The sequence below is a fragment of the Myripristis murdjan genome, chromosome 21, assembly GCF_902150065.1.
Source record: "Myripristis murdjan chromosome 21, fMyrMur1.1, whole genome shotgun sequence".
Lineage (NCBI taxonomy): Eukaryota > Metazoa > Chordata > Actinopteri > Holocentriformes > Holocentridae > Myripristis > Myripristis murdjan.
In genome coordinates this window covers 3,695,001-3,715,771 of record NC_044000.1, presented here as the reverse complement: position 1 = coordinate 3,715,771, position 20,771 = coordinate 3,695,001, and the positions used below count along the sequence as shown (strand labels likewise).

At 41.2% G+C, this 20,771-nt stretch overlaps 1 protein-coding gene across 1 annotated transcript in view; it reads right to left on the bottom strand.

Annotated features, from left to right (window-relative positions):
• The window catches only part of pde9aa (phosphodiesterase 9aa), a 34,037-nt gene that overhangs the window by 1,253 nt on the left and 12,013 nt on the right, over positions 1-20,771 (bottom strand). Inside the window, exons 4-16 of the mRNA XM_030080778.1 lie at positions 19,666-19,709; positions 15,784-15,838; positions 15,012-15,082; positions 8,766-8,850; positions 7,115-7,175; positions 6,698-6,772; positions 5,972-6,058; positions 4,682-4,786; positions 2,878-2,960; positions 2,191-2,347; positions 1,458-1,571; positions 407-511; positions 26-154 (exon numbers count right to left, since the gene is read on the bottom strand). Coding sequence (XP_029936638.1) covers positions 26-154; positions 407-511; positions 1,458-1,571; positions 2,191-2,347; positions 2,878-2,960; positions 4,682-4,786; positions 5,972-6,058; positions 6,698-6,772; positions 7,115-7,175; positions 8,766-8,850; positions 15,012-15,082; positions 15,784-15,838; positions 19,666-19,709 — 1,171 coding nt within the window. The remainder of the gene's footprint in view (positions 1-25; positions 155-406; positions 512-1,457; positions 1,572-2,190; positions 2,348-2,877; positions 2,961-4,681; positions 4,787-5,971; positions 6,059-6,697; positions 6,773-7,114; positions 7,176-8,765; positions 8,851-15,011; positions 15,083-15,783; positions 15,839-19,665; positions 19,710-20,771) is intronic.

Genomic DNA, 20,771 nt, shown 5'->3' with positions numbered 1-20,771 from the left:
CATCATCATCATCAGCCACACTCACCTTCATTACAGTCTCAAACATGGGGATGAGGACGAACTTGATGAAGCCTATCTGAGCGGTGGGCTTGGTGACCTTTTCTCTGTCCATGAAGGGAGCCACAGGCAGGCCCTCAGCCTTCTCTCTGTCGCTCTGAAAAACAGACGATAACATTTTCGGTGTCTAATTAATGGTCAAACTAGGCTATAAAACTACAAAATAAAGCACAATCTGATTTAAAAAAAAAAAAAAATCCTTAATTACTGCAAAGTTTTCAGTACTTAGGGTATCTTCCACAAACCCCGAAAGGTCGGCATAACAAATAATAATGCTTATTCTGGTTTATACAAAAAGGATATTTTTGTCATGAAAATGGTTTCATCCATATTGGCTTTGAAAGAATACCTGCATGAAATATTCCTCCAGCAGGCAGTCCACCCAGGGCTCTGCCACCTCCATGGGCCGCACCTCGTTGGAGATGTCGCAGCACTTGATGAGCACCATCTTCAGCTACAGAGCACACAGGGTCAGAGGGCAAAGGTCACCACCAGAGGAGAGGAAAGGAGGGGAATGTCATGCATCCAGTAAACGAGTGAGGCCCTTGCTGTAACTTAGCCACAGTGGGTTCCAATTCAGTCTAGCAGTTTGTAGCATCAGAAAGGTGAACCAAAATGAAGCAACATTGAACAGAAATGTTGGCAGCTATTTTCACATGAGGGTCAACGCCTCCCCCTAAGCCACATCTACTGTAATAATTCATCACATGTGACCAAATAATGATGTCTTTTCAGTCACCAGTGATGCATTATATTGAAAATAAGCTGTTTTCAGAAGTTTTCATGGCAACTTTGCCATTTCTCAATGTTTAGTCAACTGACACTCCTGCTACAAAGCTAATGAGCCATTCAAATTTTCATTTAATTTGAAAGGGTCTTATGCCTGTGTAACGAGAGAGCAGCAGGAGATATCACAAAGCTCATGGTCAACATGGGTGATTAAATTCCATAAGTCCATTTAACTGTGAATAAACTTAATGGAAAGTATTTCACCCACACAGTAAAACTGCACAAGTACAGAATGAGGCTTTCCCATACACTTCTTACAGTAGTGCAACCACACACTCTGCAAATATGAATGTGTTGTTGAACACTTGCATGTACATTATATATCAGGAAGATTTTTTATTGGTTTTTGCTGTGTTATTGTGGACTTAAAACACCATTTCACATGCTGATACACAGGAGGAGGTTACTGTAAAGTTTTAACTATATTTTACAGCAAAGGTTATAGCATCAAAAATATGCAAACACAGCATCAAAATAAAACACTGAAATACAACCTCTTTTCCAAGTGCTGCTACATGTGTAGGGGGAAAGAACAAGTGATTTGATTCAGAAATGCAGCAATAGGAGTGATCAGTGCAGAGCCTGTGTGACAGCTGATGAAGCGTCCTTACACAAGTGACGTGCTCCTCGTCTGTGTAGTCAAAGCAGTCGACTTTCTGCTTGAAGGAGTCCAGGATCTCGCCGTGACGCGCCATGTCTGTGGCCAGGATCAGTGTGATGGTGCCCTGACACACAGCAGGTGAAACAGCAGCATATCAGTACACACACACACACACACACACACACACACAATGCCTGACATGATGTGACGCTGAGCCAAGCCTCAGGCACCTTAACACCACCTCACTTTATAACAACACCTTTTTGTTTCTCTCTCTTTTATCGTTTTTTAAATTTGGCCAATATTTTGAGTGCTGTTTCTGCACTGATCGCCTGTCAATCAAACAGTGTGGGCGGGACTGTGACCTCTCTCCCCTTGGATTTCCTGTTGATGGAGTTTTGGCACTTTTTTCTTTGTCTATCCGACCATCACTGCTTATGCTCACAAACCCACTTCTTCTTCTGTTTACTCAAAAAGTGTCTACTTCAGATTTACTCTAAAACAATACTTTTCTTAATAAAAGCACATTTTATAATACAGTGCAGCATTTTGTGGTTATGTTGATTCATCTTTTAGGATACCAAACATAATTGATGTCCTCAAATAAATAAAAAAAAATGGAAAACTGGATTTCCTTGTTAACATTTTGAAGCTTTTGGAATATCTTTCAGTGCTACTACTGCTATGTACGGCAACTAATAATGCACAGAAACACACACACACACACACACACGCAGCCCTACCTGGCGTATCTGCTTGAAGGCCTCGGGGTCGAAGTTGGAGAAGATGTTGCAGTCGGGCTGGGAGAAGATCTGGAAGGCCACGGCGCAGTGGTGGTTCTCCAGGGGGGAGATGTCGTTGTAGCGCACAGCGAGCTCCGTCCTGGCATTGATCTGGTACCTGCGAGAGAGAAAGAGGGAGGAAGAGAGGGAGGGAAAGAGGAGTGGAGGAGAAGAGGGAAGAAAAAGAGCAAGGAAAAGAAGGGTGCAGAGATGAAAGAAGTGAGGAGAAATGAAGAAAAGGGAGAGACAAAGGAAGGGTGGGAAGCATGAGAGGAAGAGAGGATGCAGGAAGGCAAGGTTAGAAGAGGAGAGGAAGGAAAGAAACAAAGGATGAATGGAGACGAAAGAAAGTGCAGAGAAGGAAGATGAGAGGGAGGGGAAATAAAAAGAGAATACAAGTAAGGAAGAGAGGGAGAAAAGGAGGAGGGGAGGATGTAGTTAAGGAAGGATGGAGGGAGAAATGGCAAAAAAGCGGAAAAAATACAGGGAGAAAGAGGTGAAAGAGGGAAAGAAAAAGAGGAAGGGAGGATGCAAGGAAGGGAGGAGGGTTGGAAAGAAGGAAGGAATGATGGAAAATGTCTGTCATTAACAATTCCTGCTGATCTGTCAAATGGTGTGTGTGTGTGTGTGTGTGTGTGTGTGTCTTACGTGTTGTTGTATCCGGGGTGATCCAGATCATGACACACAGCAGCTGTCATGAGAATCAAAATGTCCACCTGAGTGAACTTCTCCTAGGAGACAAACACACACACACACACACACACACACACACACACACACACACTTAAGTCTCTTCCTGAAAGGTAACTTGCCATATGTGTGCGAGTGTGTGTGTGTGTGTGTGTGATACTCCACACTCCTCCTTCTGTCACCTTAGGTTTGTGGTATATGCAACTTCCTTTTTCTGCATGTGTGTGTGTGTGTGTGTGTGTGTGTGTGTGTGTGTGTGTGTGTGTGTGTGTGTGTGTGTGTGCGTGTGTGTGTGTGTGTGTGTGTGTGTGTGTGTGTGTGTGTGTGTGTGTGTGTGTGTGTGTGTGTGCGTGTGTGTGTGTGTGTGTGTGTGACCTCATTAGCACATCACTAGAGTGGATGCTTCATAATTACCCATTAGTCCTGCCATAATTAAACCTCCTGTGAATAATTGTGTCTAAAAACAGAGGGAAGACAGGAGAGGGAGCATCTCCAAGGGAGGAGAAGCTCTTCTTTTCCATTTTCAGACATGCATCTCTCCTTCGTCACGCCTCCTCCTCATCCTCTCATCCCTTCTCCCCTGAGCTCGCCAATTCCCCCGTCCACACGCTTTTCCCAGCACAATTTTCCCCTCCGCCCCTCAAAATCCAACTGGAGGCTGCCTGCTCACACATTCTGCACAGATGTAGATCTATAATATGCATCTATACTTTTGACTTTTATGTCACCAGTGTACTTAGGAAACAGCGCTTTATAGGAAAGGTCAACCATAAAAAAAAAAAAAAAAACATTTGATTGCAAAAATTCTTCTAACATCAGTGCTGAGTGTCAGATTTTGGTCTCAGTCCCTCTACAAAGAACAAGAGCTACACTTATCTGCTGTTTCACCTCCTTTTGGAAGACAGCAACAAGTTTACACTGAGGTGTTCCGAGAAATGTAGAAAATCACTAACTATAGAGTTAGACGAGATGAAGTTTAAAAAAAAAGAAGAAAAAAAAAAGAAACTTCATCACAAAATAACACATAGAAAGTGTTGATTATCACAAATTGATGATAGCTGCCAGTTTACAAGGATGGAATTTTCCTTTTCAAAACACACCACCTCCAACACCCGCCCACGCTGTGCACACACACACGCCCACCAGCAAAACAACAACAAAAGTGAATAAACAAAAAGTGTACAGAGTCAGAGGAAGACAGAAGAGAGGAGAGGTGTAATCAGCAGGACACAGAGGCCCAGCCGCCCAGCTGAACAGGCCTGTACAGGACTCGCACCACTGCAAGGGGCTTTGGGTACGAGGAGCCATGTGTTTATGTTTCAGTGCTATCTGTTGTTTTCTCCATTAGTAAACACAGCTAGAATTCAACTAACATAGGTTATTTTTTTTAGTACCAATAATGATTTGGATATTTTTCTAAATGAAGCTGCCAATATTTTGTGCAAATATTCAGCATCTTCAAATTTGACTATTTTATAAATGCAGATAAGATGGCAGAGACACTGTCAAATTATATCAAAAACCTTTTAAAACAAGATAGACAGTGACCTTTTTGATATCGGAGAGGGCAGACAGAGATTTCTGACATTCAACAAAAAGAAGATATTGGCCAATATATTGCTAAACTGGTTTATTCCTAAACAAAACAATATCATGTGAGTGGCAGATGACAGGTTGTGATTTTTGATCTGGCTGGTCTGGACTCAGTGCACTGGTGGACTTCTGCGGTGTTGCTGATTGGATATGTTGAGCTGCTCGTTACCTGCAGGCTGCACAGGCAGATCATGCTGTACATCATCTGGGTGACGCAGAAACAGTGGCGGAAGTTATGGAAGGGATTATTCCTGTAGTTGTCATGAATACACAGCTGCAGAGAGGAAGAGAGGGAGGGACAGAACGAGAGGCCAGGAGAGAGAGAGGGGCTGAGTAACACGTGTTTATATCATGGGGATCACACAGTAAACACAAATGTTAACAGAATCCCAGGCTCGACGTCTGCAAGTACTTTTAGATACTTTTGGGGCTTGTTAAGATCAATTTAGTGCCTTGTGGCTTATTGGCTATATGAAAGTTACTGGTTTACACATTACCAAGTCTTTACAAGTTGAGACATTCTTTAAGTCTGAGTGGTGCAACAGTGCAGACCTTTCTTGCAGCAGCCAGTTTGACATGAAATAGATAAACACCGGTGTTACTGATGACATTAATGAAGGCTCTGTTCTATTTAATCTGACAGAACCAGGGTCCTGGGGGGCTTCCCATTGGCTCGTGTCTCTTCCTCGTCTCCTCATCTTTCATTCATCTCACAGTATTTTCTAAATGAACTATAAATCATCCAATCCTAACTCCACTCCTCTTATTTCCATTCCACTTTTTTTTAAAGCAGCATCACTGTGTATTAAAACGTGCAGTGCAAATAAACATTATCATTATCATGTAGCTCTGTCTGAAACCCTCCCATTGTAAAAAATAGAGTATTGTGGGTAAATTGGTTCACACCATCATTATGGCATGGACGTATCAAATGCATGTTGTGCCAGCTACAAGCAAATAATCTGATGAGGACAATGAACTAAGTGAACTGGGGTGGCAGGCTCAGAGTGTTTGCCTTCTGTAAATGCTCTCTAAAGAGACAGCAAAAGTTTAAAATGCATCATGTGATGAGATGAAAATTTCTGAACACTAGATTTTGTAATTCTCAAACCAAATCCTGTCAGCCTCGAGTCAAGTTTGCATTTGGTCCATCAGCTCTGACAGTTCAGGTGCGCTCGGCAGAGTCTTGAGAATATTTTTCAGTGACAGGTCGGGATTGAAGCACTAGTGTGTGTCCAGGTCAGGTAGCAGGTCCAAATGTCTGCTGTTTAAAATGTTTATTTAGCTATTAACTAGTTTAAAAGTAATGAGCTCTTGCAAAGAACATAATATAGCTTTACACACAAACTTAGTAACACATTTACTCACAGTTTCAGTAACTGAACCCAAGTAAGAGGACAACAAAATGTGTGTCAAAAAGTGTTAGAAAATCTTTTGAAAACTGGTTTGTGAGCCCTACCAGCCATCTCTTGAGTGTGATGGGGTTGATGTTGAAGTCTTTGACCAAACCCAGATCATGGTACATGTGTTCCAGGCAGCTCAGCATCTGCATGAACAGAGAAATGGATGAGGAACATACTACATGTGTATCATGTGTGAGGAAAGTCTAGCACAGTGAAGTGAGGTTACTCATCCAAATCCTCTTTCTGGTGTTAAAATGATCTCTTGGTTAATTTGACCACATCACAGAGAATATAGGTAAGGGTTAGCTACAACAACACCTACTGCAGATCAGAATGCCAGGTTTATTGTTTTAAAATTGATATGCTAAAAAGAAAACAAATGGAACTTTTGCTGCCAATCTTGTTAATTTGGATCAGATTGGCTAAATTAGGGCTGAATTTGAATGTCCACTTAACACAGGTCTCTTAGCTTGCCTCCCACACAGTATGCTACAGTAAACCACTGAAGAACTCATGTGAGCCACTGAGTTTAATTTCCCTCTCTATCACAGTTTAATCAAATACTGTTATTCCTCTCATTTGTTCACAATCAGAATCAGAAACACTGTGTCTTGACTTTTAGTTGGGTCAGTGTTGATCTATAGATTAATATTTGTTAATTTACTGATTATCGATAATAGCTTACTTAATCAATAATATATAAATGCACAAATCAATAACCTATTATTAACCTAATGTTGATTAATGATTAATAAGTGAATCAAACGGAGAGTCTGTCTCACCTCATTAGGCTCCCACTGCCAAGCATCAAATGTGGGCTGTCTGAGAGCTTCTACTGTCTCTTTAGACAGATGGTACTGCAAACACACACACACACACAGGACACACATTTCAAAGGAATTGATGAGCCTTCCGTTTTTGAGCAAGATCTTCTGCTGAAAGGACTACACTTGGACTAAAAAAATAACCGTATCAATGGCCAGTTACATTTTGACAGCACTTTTTAAAATTTGACTGGTTAAGTCCATGGAACTAAATAAACAAGGAAACTAACTAAGTAAATAACTAAACCCTTTGTGGATGCACAGGGGGGGCAGGACCTCTGTAGTGTCTTGGCACACCTGACATGAGGCTTACCTGGCCTGCGGTAGAGCCACAACATGAACAGGGTCAGGTGGGGAGAGTCCAGTGAGCCTTACCTTGGGGTAGGAGGGCACATCTCTGCGAGGGGTCAGCTTCTTGTTGTCTTCCAGGAAACTACTACAGGAGCACAAAAAAAAAAAGAAATGCCAATCAAATACACTGCAACTGTGTCATTTGACTCTAATCAACTTGTCATTGCACTGGTGAGCCAAGAGGCTGATGGGACTGAAACTTTAAAGGAAAAAAAAATACCTTACTCATACCTTACTTACAACAAATATTGTAAGTTAGCACAAAACAGACTGACAGGGAAACCTTTGCCAGGATGGATCTTTCTTTGATTACTATTACTCTTACTTCTGCTGTTTGTAGTGCTACTGCTTCTATTAGTGCAACAACTGTGCTGTCAAGGTCATCTTTTTGTTTACACATTTTACAGGTATAACTGATGCAGGATCATCCCAAAAAGTCCACACTGGTTATTTGACAAATACTTCACATCTTTGCATCAGAAGGAGGATTAATGGTGCCGTGATAGTGACTGGATTCATGTGACAGCGTTTTGCTGCTAAGTGTGCAGGCTCAAACAAAACAATCTGTCACTACAGCCCCCTGAGCCAGGATCAGCCCTCCCATGAGAGTACGAGACGGCACTCTAATAATTAGGAGCTAGAAACCTGAGCTCAGATCAGTAGTCATTATAATCGACTGATGAAAAAAACAGGGAGGTCACACTTTATGACTTAGGAGAATTTGGCTGGATTGTTTTTTTTTCTTTTTTTTTTCTTTATTATATATAATAACAGAATAGGTTTGCAATCAAAAAAAGGGATTTAAAGAGCAAAACTCAATAATGTTTTATTGTTAGTTAAAAAAAAAAAAAAAAGTAATGAGAATGCAAATCAAAATCTTTTGTTTGCAAATCCAAAGTTTTGTTTAAAAATTCAAAACTTTTATTTGTGAATCCAAAGGTTTTGTTTGCTGTTAAGCTGAATGTTGTGGGCAGGAGCTACGCTGAGAGATGTAAGACAGCAGCATCTACAGGCATAATGTAACAGTATTATCGCCACCTTCTGGATAGGAGTGTGGATCAGAAGGGCTGCTGTACTACTACATTATCACTGTGGATGTTGCCAAGCTGTCCCTCCGACTGAGACGGGCAAATACATACTACACATGAGATTCAGCTCAACAGAAAGCAAAACTCTGAGATTTGCGAACAATTGTTTTTGATTTGCATTTTAATCACATATTTATTTTACATGAACTTATTTATTTTTGTCATTGCAGTATTGATATAATATAGTTTTGCTCTGAAATCTATTTTTTTTTTTAATTGCAAATCTTTTCTGTTTGACTGCATAATAAAGAAACACTACATCAATTTGGATGTGATTTCTATGTAAACAACAAAAAATCCCAACCTGACAATGAACAACTAATTACACAATGTCCTAGAAAGTGGGCAGAGACATTGTCAATGACAAACACACTGTAACAAATTACTACAAATTATATCCATGTGTCATATAGCTACACTTGCAGAACATGCATGCAGAGTGCCTTAGTGTAGGTGCACAAGCATTAGCATGTGCCTGCCATTTACTCTCCATGCCATGCAGGAGAAAATGTGCACAAACTAATGGAATGTGAATACTTCACATAGCTACTGTGTGCAGAGAAAAGTGTTTTCTGTTGTTTTGTGACCTGTTGTTTCTGGACACCATCTCCTCGCGGAGCTTCTTGATGTCACTGCGACATTTCTCTATCTCCACCACCCTCATCCCCTCCACTGCAGAGAGAGGAACAGAGCCAACTATTAAAGCTGCTGTACAGCCGCACAAGTCGTATTGGCTTCAATCACAAAGTGAGACTAGTACAGAGAAGAGTGTGACTAATCTACTAATTCAGATGTCATATATTCACCCTATTTAGCCAAAGAAATTCTGGTGTTTGGTATGAACACTTGCCCACTAAGAGACAAAATAAAACTCAAGAGTGAAATGCAAACTGGCTCCTAAACAGTGAGCAGTGTATCCACTGCTATAAAGTATGACACGGCAGCTGGGTTGGCAGACACTGACACTGTATATTCTAGATAAACATTTTGTTATGAGAGCGTCTGCTAGTGTTTGGCTCACTATGTCTGATGGTGTTCAAAGTTCACGTTTTTTCAGTCACGTCTTGCCACCACTTGCTGCTTAATGCAACTTTAATTTGTTGAGAGAAAGAATTTAAAACATTTGATTTAAATTAAATTAAATGGGGATTAACTGTTTGAAGGTTTTATTACTCTCATCAGCGATTAAGGAATTGCAACAATGTTGACAGGCTTCTGGCACAGCTTGCAGTGGCCTATAACCGTCAAAAATAAGTCACAATTGGACGATAGAGGAGCTAACAACTTCCAGCGGAGCTTCATCACAAACATTGTACATTGCAATGCAAAAATAATACTGCTTTGTCATTTGCTTCTTTGGCTTGACTGCAAAATGTATTGCAACATTCATGGCACCGCCCTCCTTAGAGCAAGAATGTTTTGAAAGCAGCTGGCCAAGTAATTACAGGGTCATTGGAACTGATCAACAACACTACAAAGCTCACACATATGTTAAAGTTCATATCTGGCTTATTTATGGGGCAGGAAAAATCTTATTTAGTGCCCCTTTATCCACTGAAAGGATGGAAAGGGAAAGCAGGCAGGGGGTGAAGAGGTGTGTGGGAGGAGGAGAGCTAGGTGTGTGTAGGGGGGCTAGGCAGTAAAGCAGAGAGGGAGAGATCTAGCAACCATTTGCTGGCATCCAGGCCATGCTGTCAAAGCGTTAAAGTATTCATTCAGCCGCAGGCAGCATGTATGAAGTCTAGCATTAATATTAACAGCTGTTTCTCCTCTCCTCTGTATCTCTGCCAGATCGTCTTTAATAACACCCCGCAGACTGCAGCTGTTATCAGAACTCTTTGGACTCTCACGTATCTTCCATGCACTCACTGTTATGCACAATCTGCCTTCTGATGGCTTTCTCTCTCTCTCTCTCTCTCTCTCTCTCTCGCTCTTGCTCTTTTCTCCCAGCCTCTCTGTTGTAACTGAATAGGTCGCCCCCAACAACACTCAAAGTCCTATTAGCATAGGTGTCCATGGCGACCAAGGTGATGATGGGATAGAGATTTGTGTGGGCACCACACTGTTGCTGTAGCAACCAGGTATCCAGGCACATGACATGCATGTGTGGAGCGGCTGTATATCAGATGAAACTAGATGGACTTCCACTTGGGGAAAAATGGTATCGCTTAAAGATGTCACTTTTTCAGGGATGAAAAAAAGAAACAAGACATTATTGGCACTTGTGTCGACCAAACATTGTGTGAAGCTTTTCTAGTGGGCATCAATGATATTTTAAGGATTCAACAATGCATTGTGAATTGACAAGCTTGGCACTAGAGTAAGGAAGGTTTATACAGAGGACAATGTTATCTGCAAACTTGTTCCAGCACACCATCACTTTGTTTCAAAAGAAAGCACAGTACAGTTGGGGACATCGCCATGGTGACTGCTGTGAGCTGAGGTCATGTTGTCATGGTGACTGAGAGGGTCAGTGTAAAAGAGGCTATTATGAAATTGCTGCCGCAACACATGCTATTAGAGTCAAAAGTAGATGTGTGCAGGCTGCCAGCAGCAGTGGCTGTGGCCTGTTAACGTTTATGTGACAGCAGCCAGTCTGGTGTTTTTCAGTGTGTGGAGAAGGGGGGAGGGGCATGATGTATTACACACAACCCACACACATGCAGAACCACCAGCAAGCACATGTATGTGGGCGCTGCCTACATGAGTACACACAGTCATCTCCCTGGAAGCACGCGTCAATCAACTTTGTCACGGCATTACATCACATGATATGAAGGGTTGCAGCCTGCAACAGCATATAGAGAGGAATGACACTGACTTTCAGCATTCATACAAGTTACTCCAATACTCTAACACAGTCTAACCTGTACAGGTGGATGTTAAAGGGGAAATCTAGCTGCAGATCCTCTAGATTAGATATCTTCAGTTTCTAATGTTTAGTCCATTCCAGGAGATATCTTGCTATGAAGTGTAATTTTCTTTTTTCTTTTTTTCTTTTTCTTTTTTTTTTTTTGTTCTGTCACAGGTTTGTGACTGTCATTCTATCAAAAGTGCTTGATTGGACATATACTGTAGCTTGACAGTGTGACTGTCCAGCTGGACAGTAGCCTAAACATGCACGCACCCCCTACTTGTTGCTGCATTGCATTCTGGTCTACTGATGCTACTGTCAATAGAAATTGATATCTTTGCCTCTTCTATAATGGATTTCTCCCTGTGTGATGGTTGATTCTGAGGGAATGATACCAAAATCAAACAATTACTCTTGATGTTTCAGACTGGTGGAATATTTTCTGCTATTTCCATGTGGATGTGCTGGAAATATCTCAGCATGACAAGTGTTTTGACCAGTGTTTTAGGGTGAATTTTTCTTTCAAACACTGTCTCTCATAGTGAGAAACAAGTGAAAAGGAAATATGATATGATTTTTTTTTTCCTTAAGGAAAAAAGATAAAAAGATGAAACTTGGCTGGCTGTTTACATGGGCGCTTGCCCTCGCCGTGTCCCTTTGAAAGCAACCCCCTAGGGAACAGATGTCAGCATGGAACAAATCTTTTGTTCCTTTTTTAATTTAAAATTCGCCATCAGTAGACATTATAATACAATATGGCTACTTGTAAAAAATCCCTTTCATTACATTGATAAACTTAAGAAGACCAGAAGATTTGTTCTGTGTTGACTGCTGTTCTCTGGGGGCTTGCTTTCACAAAAGGGACAAACCAGAGAAGTTTCAGCTTTTGGTGTTTTTATCTTGGTAAAACAACTGACAATGGAAACCTGTGTTCCCGATTCTCAAGTCAAATGAAATGCAGTATAGGGTCTTGGAACTGCAACAAACTTTATCAATACAAAAGCACCAATGAAACTGATGTATGTTGTGCAGAATGTTAGAGAATAATGTCAGAAATACAGCCTATCTTCAAAAATACCTAAATTGTTTTGAGGCTCATGTCCTAACAGTGACTGGACATTTGTATTGCATATTCAGCTTCGTAAACTTGGCGGCATTCACCTTTATCTTTAATCACAGCCAGACTAGGAAGGATGTAATGATTGCAAAACGATTACTGATTAAATGTTCCCACAGGGCATGACTGTGAGAGCTGGCCTGTTGAGAACACTGAGACCTAAATTAAAAATAACCCCATGATCCAATACAGCGCAGTAATCTGCCTATTACGGCACCTTTATTGATTGTATTTTATAGCTGGCTGTATCTTGTGATTACAGGGTGAATCGGCACATCTATTTCAAGTGCTGAGATGCTATCAGAAAGTAGGTAAAGACTATGTAAAAGCACTGCAGCACACTCAACCTCAGAACAAGGTGCAAACTTCCTTCTCGTAGTTGATAAAAGGCCACAAAAGTGAATGGGAACAGATGACGGCCAACCATAAAGGTCAAGGGCGTTTCTGCAGGATATTGTATAAGTGTGAACACGATGGTGCAGGTCTTTGGAGGGGGTGAAATCTGGTCAACGGTCAGGAGAATTCCTAATAATTGGAGGTCAAAAGCCAGTTGAGGTGGACCGCCAGACCGCGTAACCTATGTCCCGTTTTGACTTATCTAATCCCAGCCTCGTAAACAGCCCAGGAACCTGGACACATTCAGCCAGCTGGAACTCAAGGCATGCAGTTATATCCACGCAACTGTACACAGATAGATTGAAGTCCTACTGTGCTGCCGGTAAATAATGACATTTCTCCTGGAGTTTAAGGAACTTGTCTCTGCGAAGCTCAACTGTATTACTTTTTCTCCAATCGCAGAACCATCAAGGTCACAGTGTGCATTTTAATCCCTTCGCAAAACACATCTTACAGGAAATAATTCACCTATTTTCCACATGTACATTATTTCCAATGAGTTGGTGTGTTTCATTCTTCTGTAACACATGAGAAGTTGAGGCTTCTGAGGCTGAGTGTGCTGCAGATTTTTTTTTTTTTTTTTACTGGTTGTCTTATTAGCCTTCAAGTATTATGGTTTGTTGTCTGGAAAGGAGTTTTCTCATAATCATTATCATCAATTATTGTTATTATCATGATTATTTTTAATATCATTATTATTATCGTCAACGGAAACTTCACTATTCTTCTGTTCGGCTGAAATGATTGCAAAGCCTTATCTTACTGCAGCTGCACACAGATCAAATAAATAAATAGATAACAATTGAGCAGTTTTCTATTTTTGCTTTTCTAGTTTTGCTAGTGGTGACTGATATTGGCGTGACTCCTCTGAGTTTCTGTATGTTCATGCATGTGCCTCCATCTGCTGAGTGCATGCCTCTCTAGAATACAATAGCAGACCAATGCCATAATCAATAAGCATTCAAACCGCAATCAAGCCACAGAATATTGACTGTCTATTTAGCTTATAATAACACGTTAACAATGAGCACTTCAGTGCCTGAGCTGCTGGCCTCTCTGTGAGATTTCAATGGAGACATTATGCTTGTTGACATGGATTTTCAAAGGTAAAATCCTTGGCATTTTCTGCATCATGTTAAAAAAAAAAATCAGGATTTGAAATGAAAGGTGTTTTGTCATGGGAGCAGTGAACACATGATGAGACATGACATATGGTGGTGGGTAGAACATCATTACTAACAACTATTCAGATGCTGTTCAATGCGACTCTTCTGAATGCACTTTAAGTCTGGAATTTTGGTTTTGGTTCTGATTTGAGGTGAATGCGGTCCTGTTCATTTTCCTATACTCCCCACTGTATCCCAACACTGCACTACAGCTACATCCTCAACCCCCATTACTGTAAATCAGCTTTTGAATGTATACATGTGATGTCTTTATCTGAAGACTGTCTTGTAGTACATGTAAGGTCTTGCTATGTTTTGTCCTGCACCAAGTGTGGAAATGCTGTGTTGTATAACTGTCCAAATAAATATGTCCAAACAATTCACCACATCAGATTCCTTGTACATCTGCTGTACTTTAAGAACAAGCTGACTGTGATTCAGTCATTTAACTGGTTCAGTCTTCAGCTCTTAGCTGATTAAGCTTCATTTTTAGACATAAGAATAGATACAATTATAGGATTTAACACTCACAGATTAAACATTAACTGAAGTTCACCATCCGAAAACAATATTACAGCTTTGATGATATGAGCCGCACAATTTGCAGTGCATTCATTTTTAACAATCAAAATTGTTGGAAGATGCATGTCAACTTACTGATGTTCCCCTGGAGACAGTCAGACACTCTTTCATATTTGTTGTTGCAAATGTTGACTTGAGACACACTTTGCTTAAGTAGCAGCATTTTAAATAGCACATTTCACAAAGTTCCCACTTTGAGTTCGCAATTCAATGATTTTTCAATGACTTTCAAGGTTTTGTTTGGTGAAATTCAAGGACTCAAACCTGGTATGTTTTGGGGCTATACATAACTTCCAAGATGATCAGTTCCTATATAACCTATAGTGCAATAACTCCTGTCCATGTTTGCACTTGTACATATATTTCTTCTTTCTTTTTATTATTCTATATATATTTATATTTATATTTATATTCCTTTCTTTATTTTTCTTGACTATTTGCTCTTTTAACTTGTACACTTGGAGTGGGAGTTGTTATTGTAACAAAAAGTAATTTCCCCCCGGGGATCAATAAAGTATTCTGATTCTCATTCTGATGAATTCATTGTCAACTACTTTTATGATCTAGTAAGTGCATCCTAAACTAGTCGAAAAAAAATCAGTCCTGCTACTGCCAAAGTGCCTCTTGTTTGGGAGCATGACAAGCTGATGACAGAGCTGTGAAAAGATAACAGAAGGCTGGTGAGCCACGCTGTGTGAGCGTGCAACAACAGACTTACGCTCTACTCGCTTCTCCAACATGGCCAGACGGTTGGTTACCTCGGTCTTCAGCTCGTTGATCTTGAATGCTCTGCAGACAGAGAGACACAGAAGGGAAGACGGAGAGGGATGGAGAGAAACAAGAAGAGGAGGAGAGACAGACGGAAGTGTTACCATGAAGACAGAGGGAGAGAGGCAGAGATTCAGACAGGAGAAGAACGAGAATGAAAGCGGATGAGATAAAGGGCAGGGCAGAGAGGAACAAATTCATGGGTGAAAAATGGAAAAAGAAAAAGTGACAGATGGATAAATAAAGAGACAGCAACACCAACATATATAGCAGCGCTCACTGCCAGCGCTCACATATCGCTGTTACTGTGTGAAAACCTTGTTAACTCCAGTTTTGGCTTCACATTTTAGCTTCAGTCGAAGGATTAATATGCCGCTCCGTGAGTTAAGACGGTAATAAAACCCTTTTAAAACCCACCGCACAGCCTCAAGAATGCATCAAGTTACAAACAAGGCTGTTTTTCTCAGTTTATGACAAGTTGCATGGTGCAATTTCTCCAGCCGACACTGACGATACACAGCACAGAAGTAAAGAAACTAATAAGAACTTGTGCAGTAACAAAGAAAAGCAAGAAATATAACAGAAAAAAAACTAGACTTTTTTTTTATAAAAGCAACAAAATGTGTAATATGTCCATGTAAAGCAGTGAAAATGACCCTACAAAACAGTGAGGGAATAGCGAGTTCAGTGCGGTGTAAAGGACATTAAAGAGCTCGGCTTACCTTGAAAACTGCTCTGCCACTTGCGTCAGTACATTCTGAAAGAGTTCCTCTTTATCTGAGGAGAGAGCAGGGATGGAGCCGTGTTACATACTCACACACACACATGCAGTGTGCAAGGCTGTGGGTGCACCCACACACATACCCACACACACACACAGGGGGTTACAGTAAACAGATTGCACTCACTCAGGCAGAACAGTTCATTATAACCCCCAGTGCAATTGAAAGTATATCGATAGCCCTCGTAAATGTACACATACTGTCTCACACACACTCACACAGGTTATGTAAACCGGTCACAGAGAAAAACAGAGATAGGTGGACGGTCGCAGCGACAGATGGCTGAACCAGAAGAGAGAGAGAGAAAAGATAAATCCCCCCGCCCCTTCCCTCTGGTCTCACCAGCGATGACAGGCAGTTGTGTCTGAAGTGAACAGGAACCGGCTGCCAGCTTGATATGTTAACAAGCCACTTCTATTTCCTGTTCCCACACATCGGGAACAGGCCAGACACACAACAATGTCTTGCCATTGGCTGAAAGCTTCTGTGTTGTGGGCAAAGTTCAACCCAGCGGGCCAATAAACTCGCAGCTACGAGAACTTGTAAAGCAGAAAAAAAAGAGCTTGTTGGCCGGCACCACTTGGTACACCGTGTCACTCACATTACATTTTTTTTCATCAGGGGTTGTAGGTCAGCAAAGGCTCAAAACAGCATCTTAAAAATTCCTCTCTGTGACTGATTAAGCCGCTCGAGCCGGAAAGACTGAGCTGGACCGCCACCAATCTGAAGTGCAAAGCCGTGCTGGCTTTGCTCTCAGACCAAGAGCCATCATGTCTTGTTTTAAAAGTTAGTTTGTTTTAAAAGTTATTGTACAAAGATTGTGAGTTTGTGAGTGTGTGACATATACTCCTAGTTAAAAGCAGGTGTTGACGCCACCAGCTAAGGTGATGTGGAACATATGTACTCCTGATGGTTTGGGCTGCATCCAAGAGGGCTGACAATGATGGTTCAATAACCTGTCAGGTCTTGACTTTCACCTTCACAACTCATCTTCAAATCACTCAGTCCAACTGATGAATTTTCTTCCAAACACTCTAATCATGTGAGGAGGCACACGGAACATAAATACAGGGCATTTTAGATCAAATTATAGTTTAAAAACACTGTTTTACAAATAAGATTTCTATAATGTAACAACTGAGAGCGCAGCAGGTGTTCACACAGTAATCTCTGACAGCATGGGAAATGATGTGACATCAGACTAATGTTGAGGGAGATTGCAAAGCCTGATTTCACAGTTTTAACTATGAATATACACACACACACACACACACACACACACACACAACTATACATAATAAGACACAAATACAAATTTGTCCTTTAAATAATTATTGGCCTGGAGGATAATCACAATGTGAGTAGAATCAGGTCAGGATTTATTAACTGCACTGTAATCATAACACTTTTAAATAACACCTTTGTTTCCAGGATGAAGTTCTGACATTTTTTCTTCTTGGTTTTTAATAAAAAAATTGAAATTTGTTTTTTAAGATGCAAACAAAATGCTGTAGAAAACAGTGCAAGTTATGAGCGATGTTAACAGGACAAAAAAACATGCCTGAATGTGTTTACTGTGCATAGATCTGCCTCAGTGTGGAAGCAACTGAGAGGTGGAGTGATCTCTCTTCTGAAGCCTCTCGCACTTTTCCTCCAGCGCATGAACGCACCAGAATAATTCAATGCAAACAAACGACAGTATGAAAAGCTGGAAACAAATTGGGCAAAGACCAAAAATGAATCAACTGATCCCTGGGCAAAGAACAATCTGTCAACCAGATATTCATAACTTTTGAGACTGCTTGCTAACATCCAAGCAAGCAAGCAGACAATCACGTCCCAGCGTCGTCGCTCTCATTAAACGTGCATGTCAGCTTTCTGTCAATCCACAGTGTTGCACAGGAAACACCGACATCTGTCCTTGGCCACGTTCTGACATCCAGACTACACACAGAGACAGAGAGCAGCGTGTGACCCATAAACTGACCCTGCTTCAAAATAAAAAAATGAATTCCTTTAGGCATCCTTCTGAAAATCTCTCCCACAAATTGATTTGGTGGCTATTGTCCAGATGTTTACACCCTCAGTGTGTTTGGGATCATGGCCCCTGATGCAGCAATCCAGTTGTTTACTTCCCATTTACGCCGCTTTCATGAGTTAAGTGGAAAACTCCAGTGGGAGACTTCTGATCAGTGGAATAATGTGATGAGTGTGTTTTGATAAGAGGGAAAAGCGTGAAGACAAGAGGACAGTTTTATCAGGACAGCAGGAATCAGGAGGACACCGACAGTGACTGAGTTCATCACTGCTGCTAACATGTCAAGCTGCCATAAAACAAGCGGCTGTTGACTTATATGGCTTTGAACTGCAGGACTGGAGTGGAAACGAGATCTGAGAGCTGCTTTTTACAGACCGTTTCCCAGCTATGTGTGTGTGCAGGTGTGTGAGAAGGGTGAGGGTGGGTGGGGGGTTGTCTGCAGGTGTGTGTGTGCATGATCATGTGCATGAGTGTGTAGGTTATTATTACTGTCTCCCCTGGTCACCCACATATTAGCTGAAATTTTGCGTTCTTCAGAGAGAGTTGGGGATAAATAAATATTTTTGCAATAAAAACGCAGGTAGCTGCCTGCTCCTATTGTGGTTCAGCAAGAATCACAAGGTTACAAATACTGAAAACCTTGTGTAAATGCCAATGTCACAATGCCGTAAAGAAACTGTATTACTGTATGTATGCATACTGTATTTGTGTATTTGTGTGTGTGTGTGTCATATGTGAACGCTCTGATCTGGGCCTGAGCTCCAAAAACTGTCAGTAAGTGAAAAATCAGGGCTAAAATCATGTAGTGTGAACTAGTAGTGTGGCCAAACACACACACACACACACACACACCATCTATTATATTTTCAGAACAATACCAATTTATTTTTCATATTTTCTTGAAACCAGCTAACTTTCAGGTAAATTAATGATTAAACCATTAATTTATATCATAAATGTTATGATCTATAGAACATTTTGGGCATGAATAAACTATGTTTCAGTGGATCTAGGATTTGCCTGCAATACATGTTTGTTCCATGACAGTTCTTATAATAATGATCTGAAACCTTTGTGATTCAACCTGTATCCAGTCCATGAAAAGCACTTGTACAGTTCCAAACTGTAGATGTAAACAGGAAATCTCCCCTGCTGCACAGGAAGTTTGATTTTTTCGGTTTGTTTGGAATTCATAGAAGGAGAACTAGGTAGTCTGCAGAGCTGAAATGATTAGCGGAGTGACTGGTCAACAGAAATTGATTATAATTTCAAAAACTGATGAATCGTTTGTCATTTATCAGGTAATAATGCCAAACATCTGCTGATTCCATCTTCACTATGAAGCTCAAATTTGCTTATTTCTCTCCATTTATAACATTATAAAATGAATGCTTTGGAGTTTTTTGTTTGGTTGTTTGTGTGAATTTGTTTGTTTGTTTGTTTGTTTTAGTTTGTTTTGTTATTGTTGTTGGTGGCTGCTGCTCAGACTAAGTCAGAGATGTGAACCAGGGACCTCCCTGCTCCAAACTACTGGACACACTCTTCCCCTGTGCATAAGCAGGTGTGTGTGTGTGTGTGTGTGTGTGTGTGTGCGCAATCTGCACCATTGGGAAATGTTTTATTCAGCTAGCATTTCTTTTTATTGTAATAACTTGTGTGTGTATATCTGTGTATGTTTCTGTGTGTGTGTGTGTGTGTGTGTGTGTGTGTGTGTGTTTGAATGTATATGTTTGTGTGTATGTGTGTGTGTGTGTGTGTGTGGGTGTGTAGCTCCTGGGACTCACCAGCAAGCTGTCCTCCAGTCAGAGGCACCACTCGGTACGGTGACCTTCAACACAACAGGAAACACACACACACACACACACACACACACACACACACACACACACACACACAGAGGTCAGTTGAGACAGCAGAGGCAGTGCGACACTGACATTCCTCCCCAGTCCTCCTAATCTGCGCTCTTCCTCCCACCCTCTACCTCAAGTGGACACAGACACAGCTACCCACAAATTAGCTGGGTGCTTTATGTGTGTGTGTGTTTGCATGCAAGCAAGCATTTATGTGTGTGTGTGTGTGTGTGTGTGTGTGAACAACAACCAGCAAATACACAAACACACTCACAAAACCCATTTAAATGGAAGATTATCAACTCAGGTGATGTTTGTCTGTCAGATAAAAGGTTTCAGATGTTCCCAGAAGATAAGAGGGAAGATAGCAAAACATGCACACGCACGCCACACGCATGCACGCACGCACACACACACACACACACACACACACGTTTGGCCTAGAAAGGTGTCTCAGTGTGTTCCGTGCATGTGTCCCTAACCTTGGCTCTAGGTTTAGTGCTCCTGTGACGGGAGCAGGGCACTTGCTGTTAGTGATAAAGTGCCACTTGGACTACGTGGCTGCAGCTTTAGCGAAACGCCGCGCTGTTTCTTCTGACATGCTTTAAGTAACGCCTTGGAGGAAATGGCATTCACTCCGCCTTTCACTTCTGTTGTCAGTGGAAAATTTGGACTGCTGCAGCTTTTCTGAAGGTCACTGTGAAATGAGAATTCCAGCTCCAAAATCAAAGTGAAAGCGTCGCCTGCTGAGAGAAGGGCCCTGATGAAACAGTGAAGAAGAGTGAAAGCTAAATGGTCTCTTAAAGCTGTGTTACGGAAAGCCTAAATCACAACGCGGGGCTGCAGAGAAGAGGGCAGACTGGAGTTTTAGTTATCCAAACATTTCCTGGAGGCAGAAATCATCTCAAAGCCAAATATACAGTTTTTGGAGTGTGTAAGTCAGCTAACTGGCAAAGATGAAGAAGAGTAAACTTTGGTCGAAATAGAAAATTTAAAAAAAGCTTTATACATACGGAATGGCATTTACACATGGAAGTTTT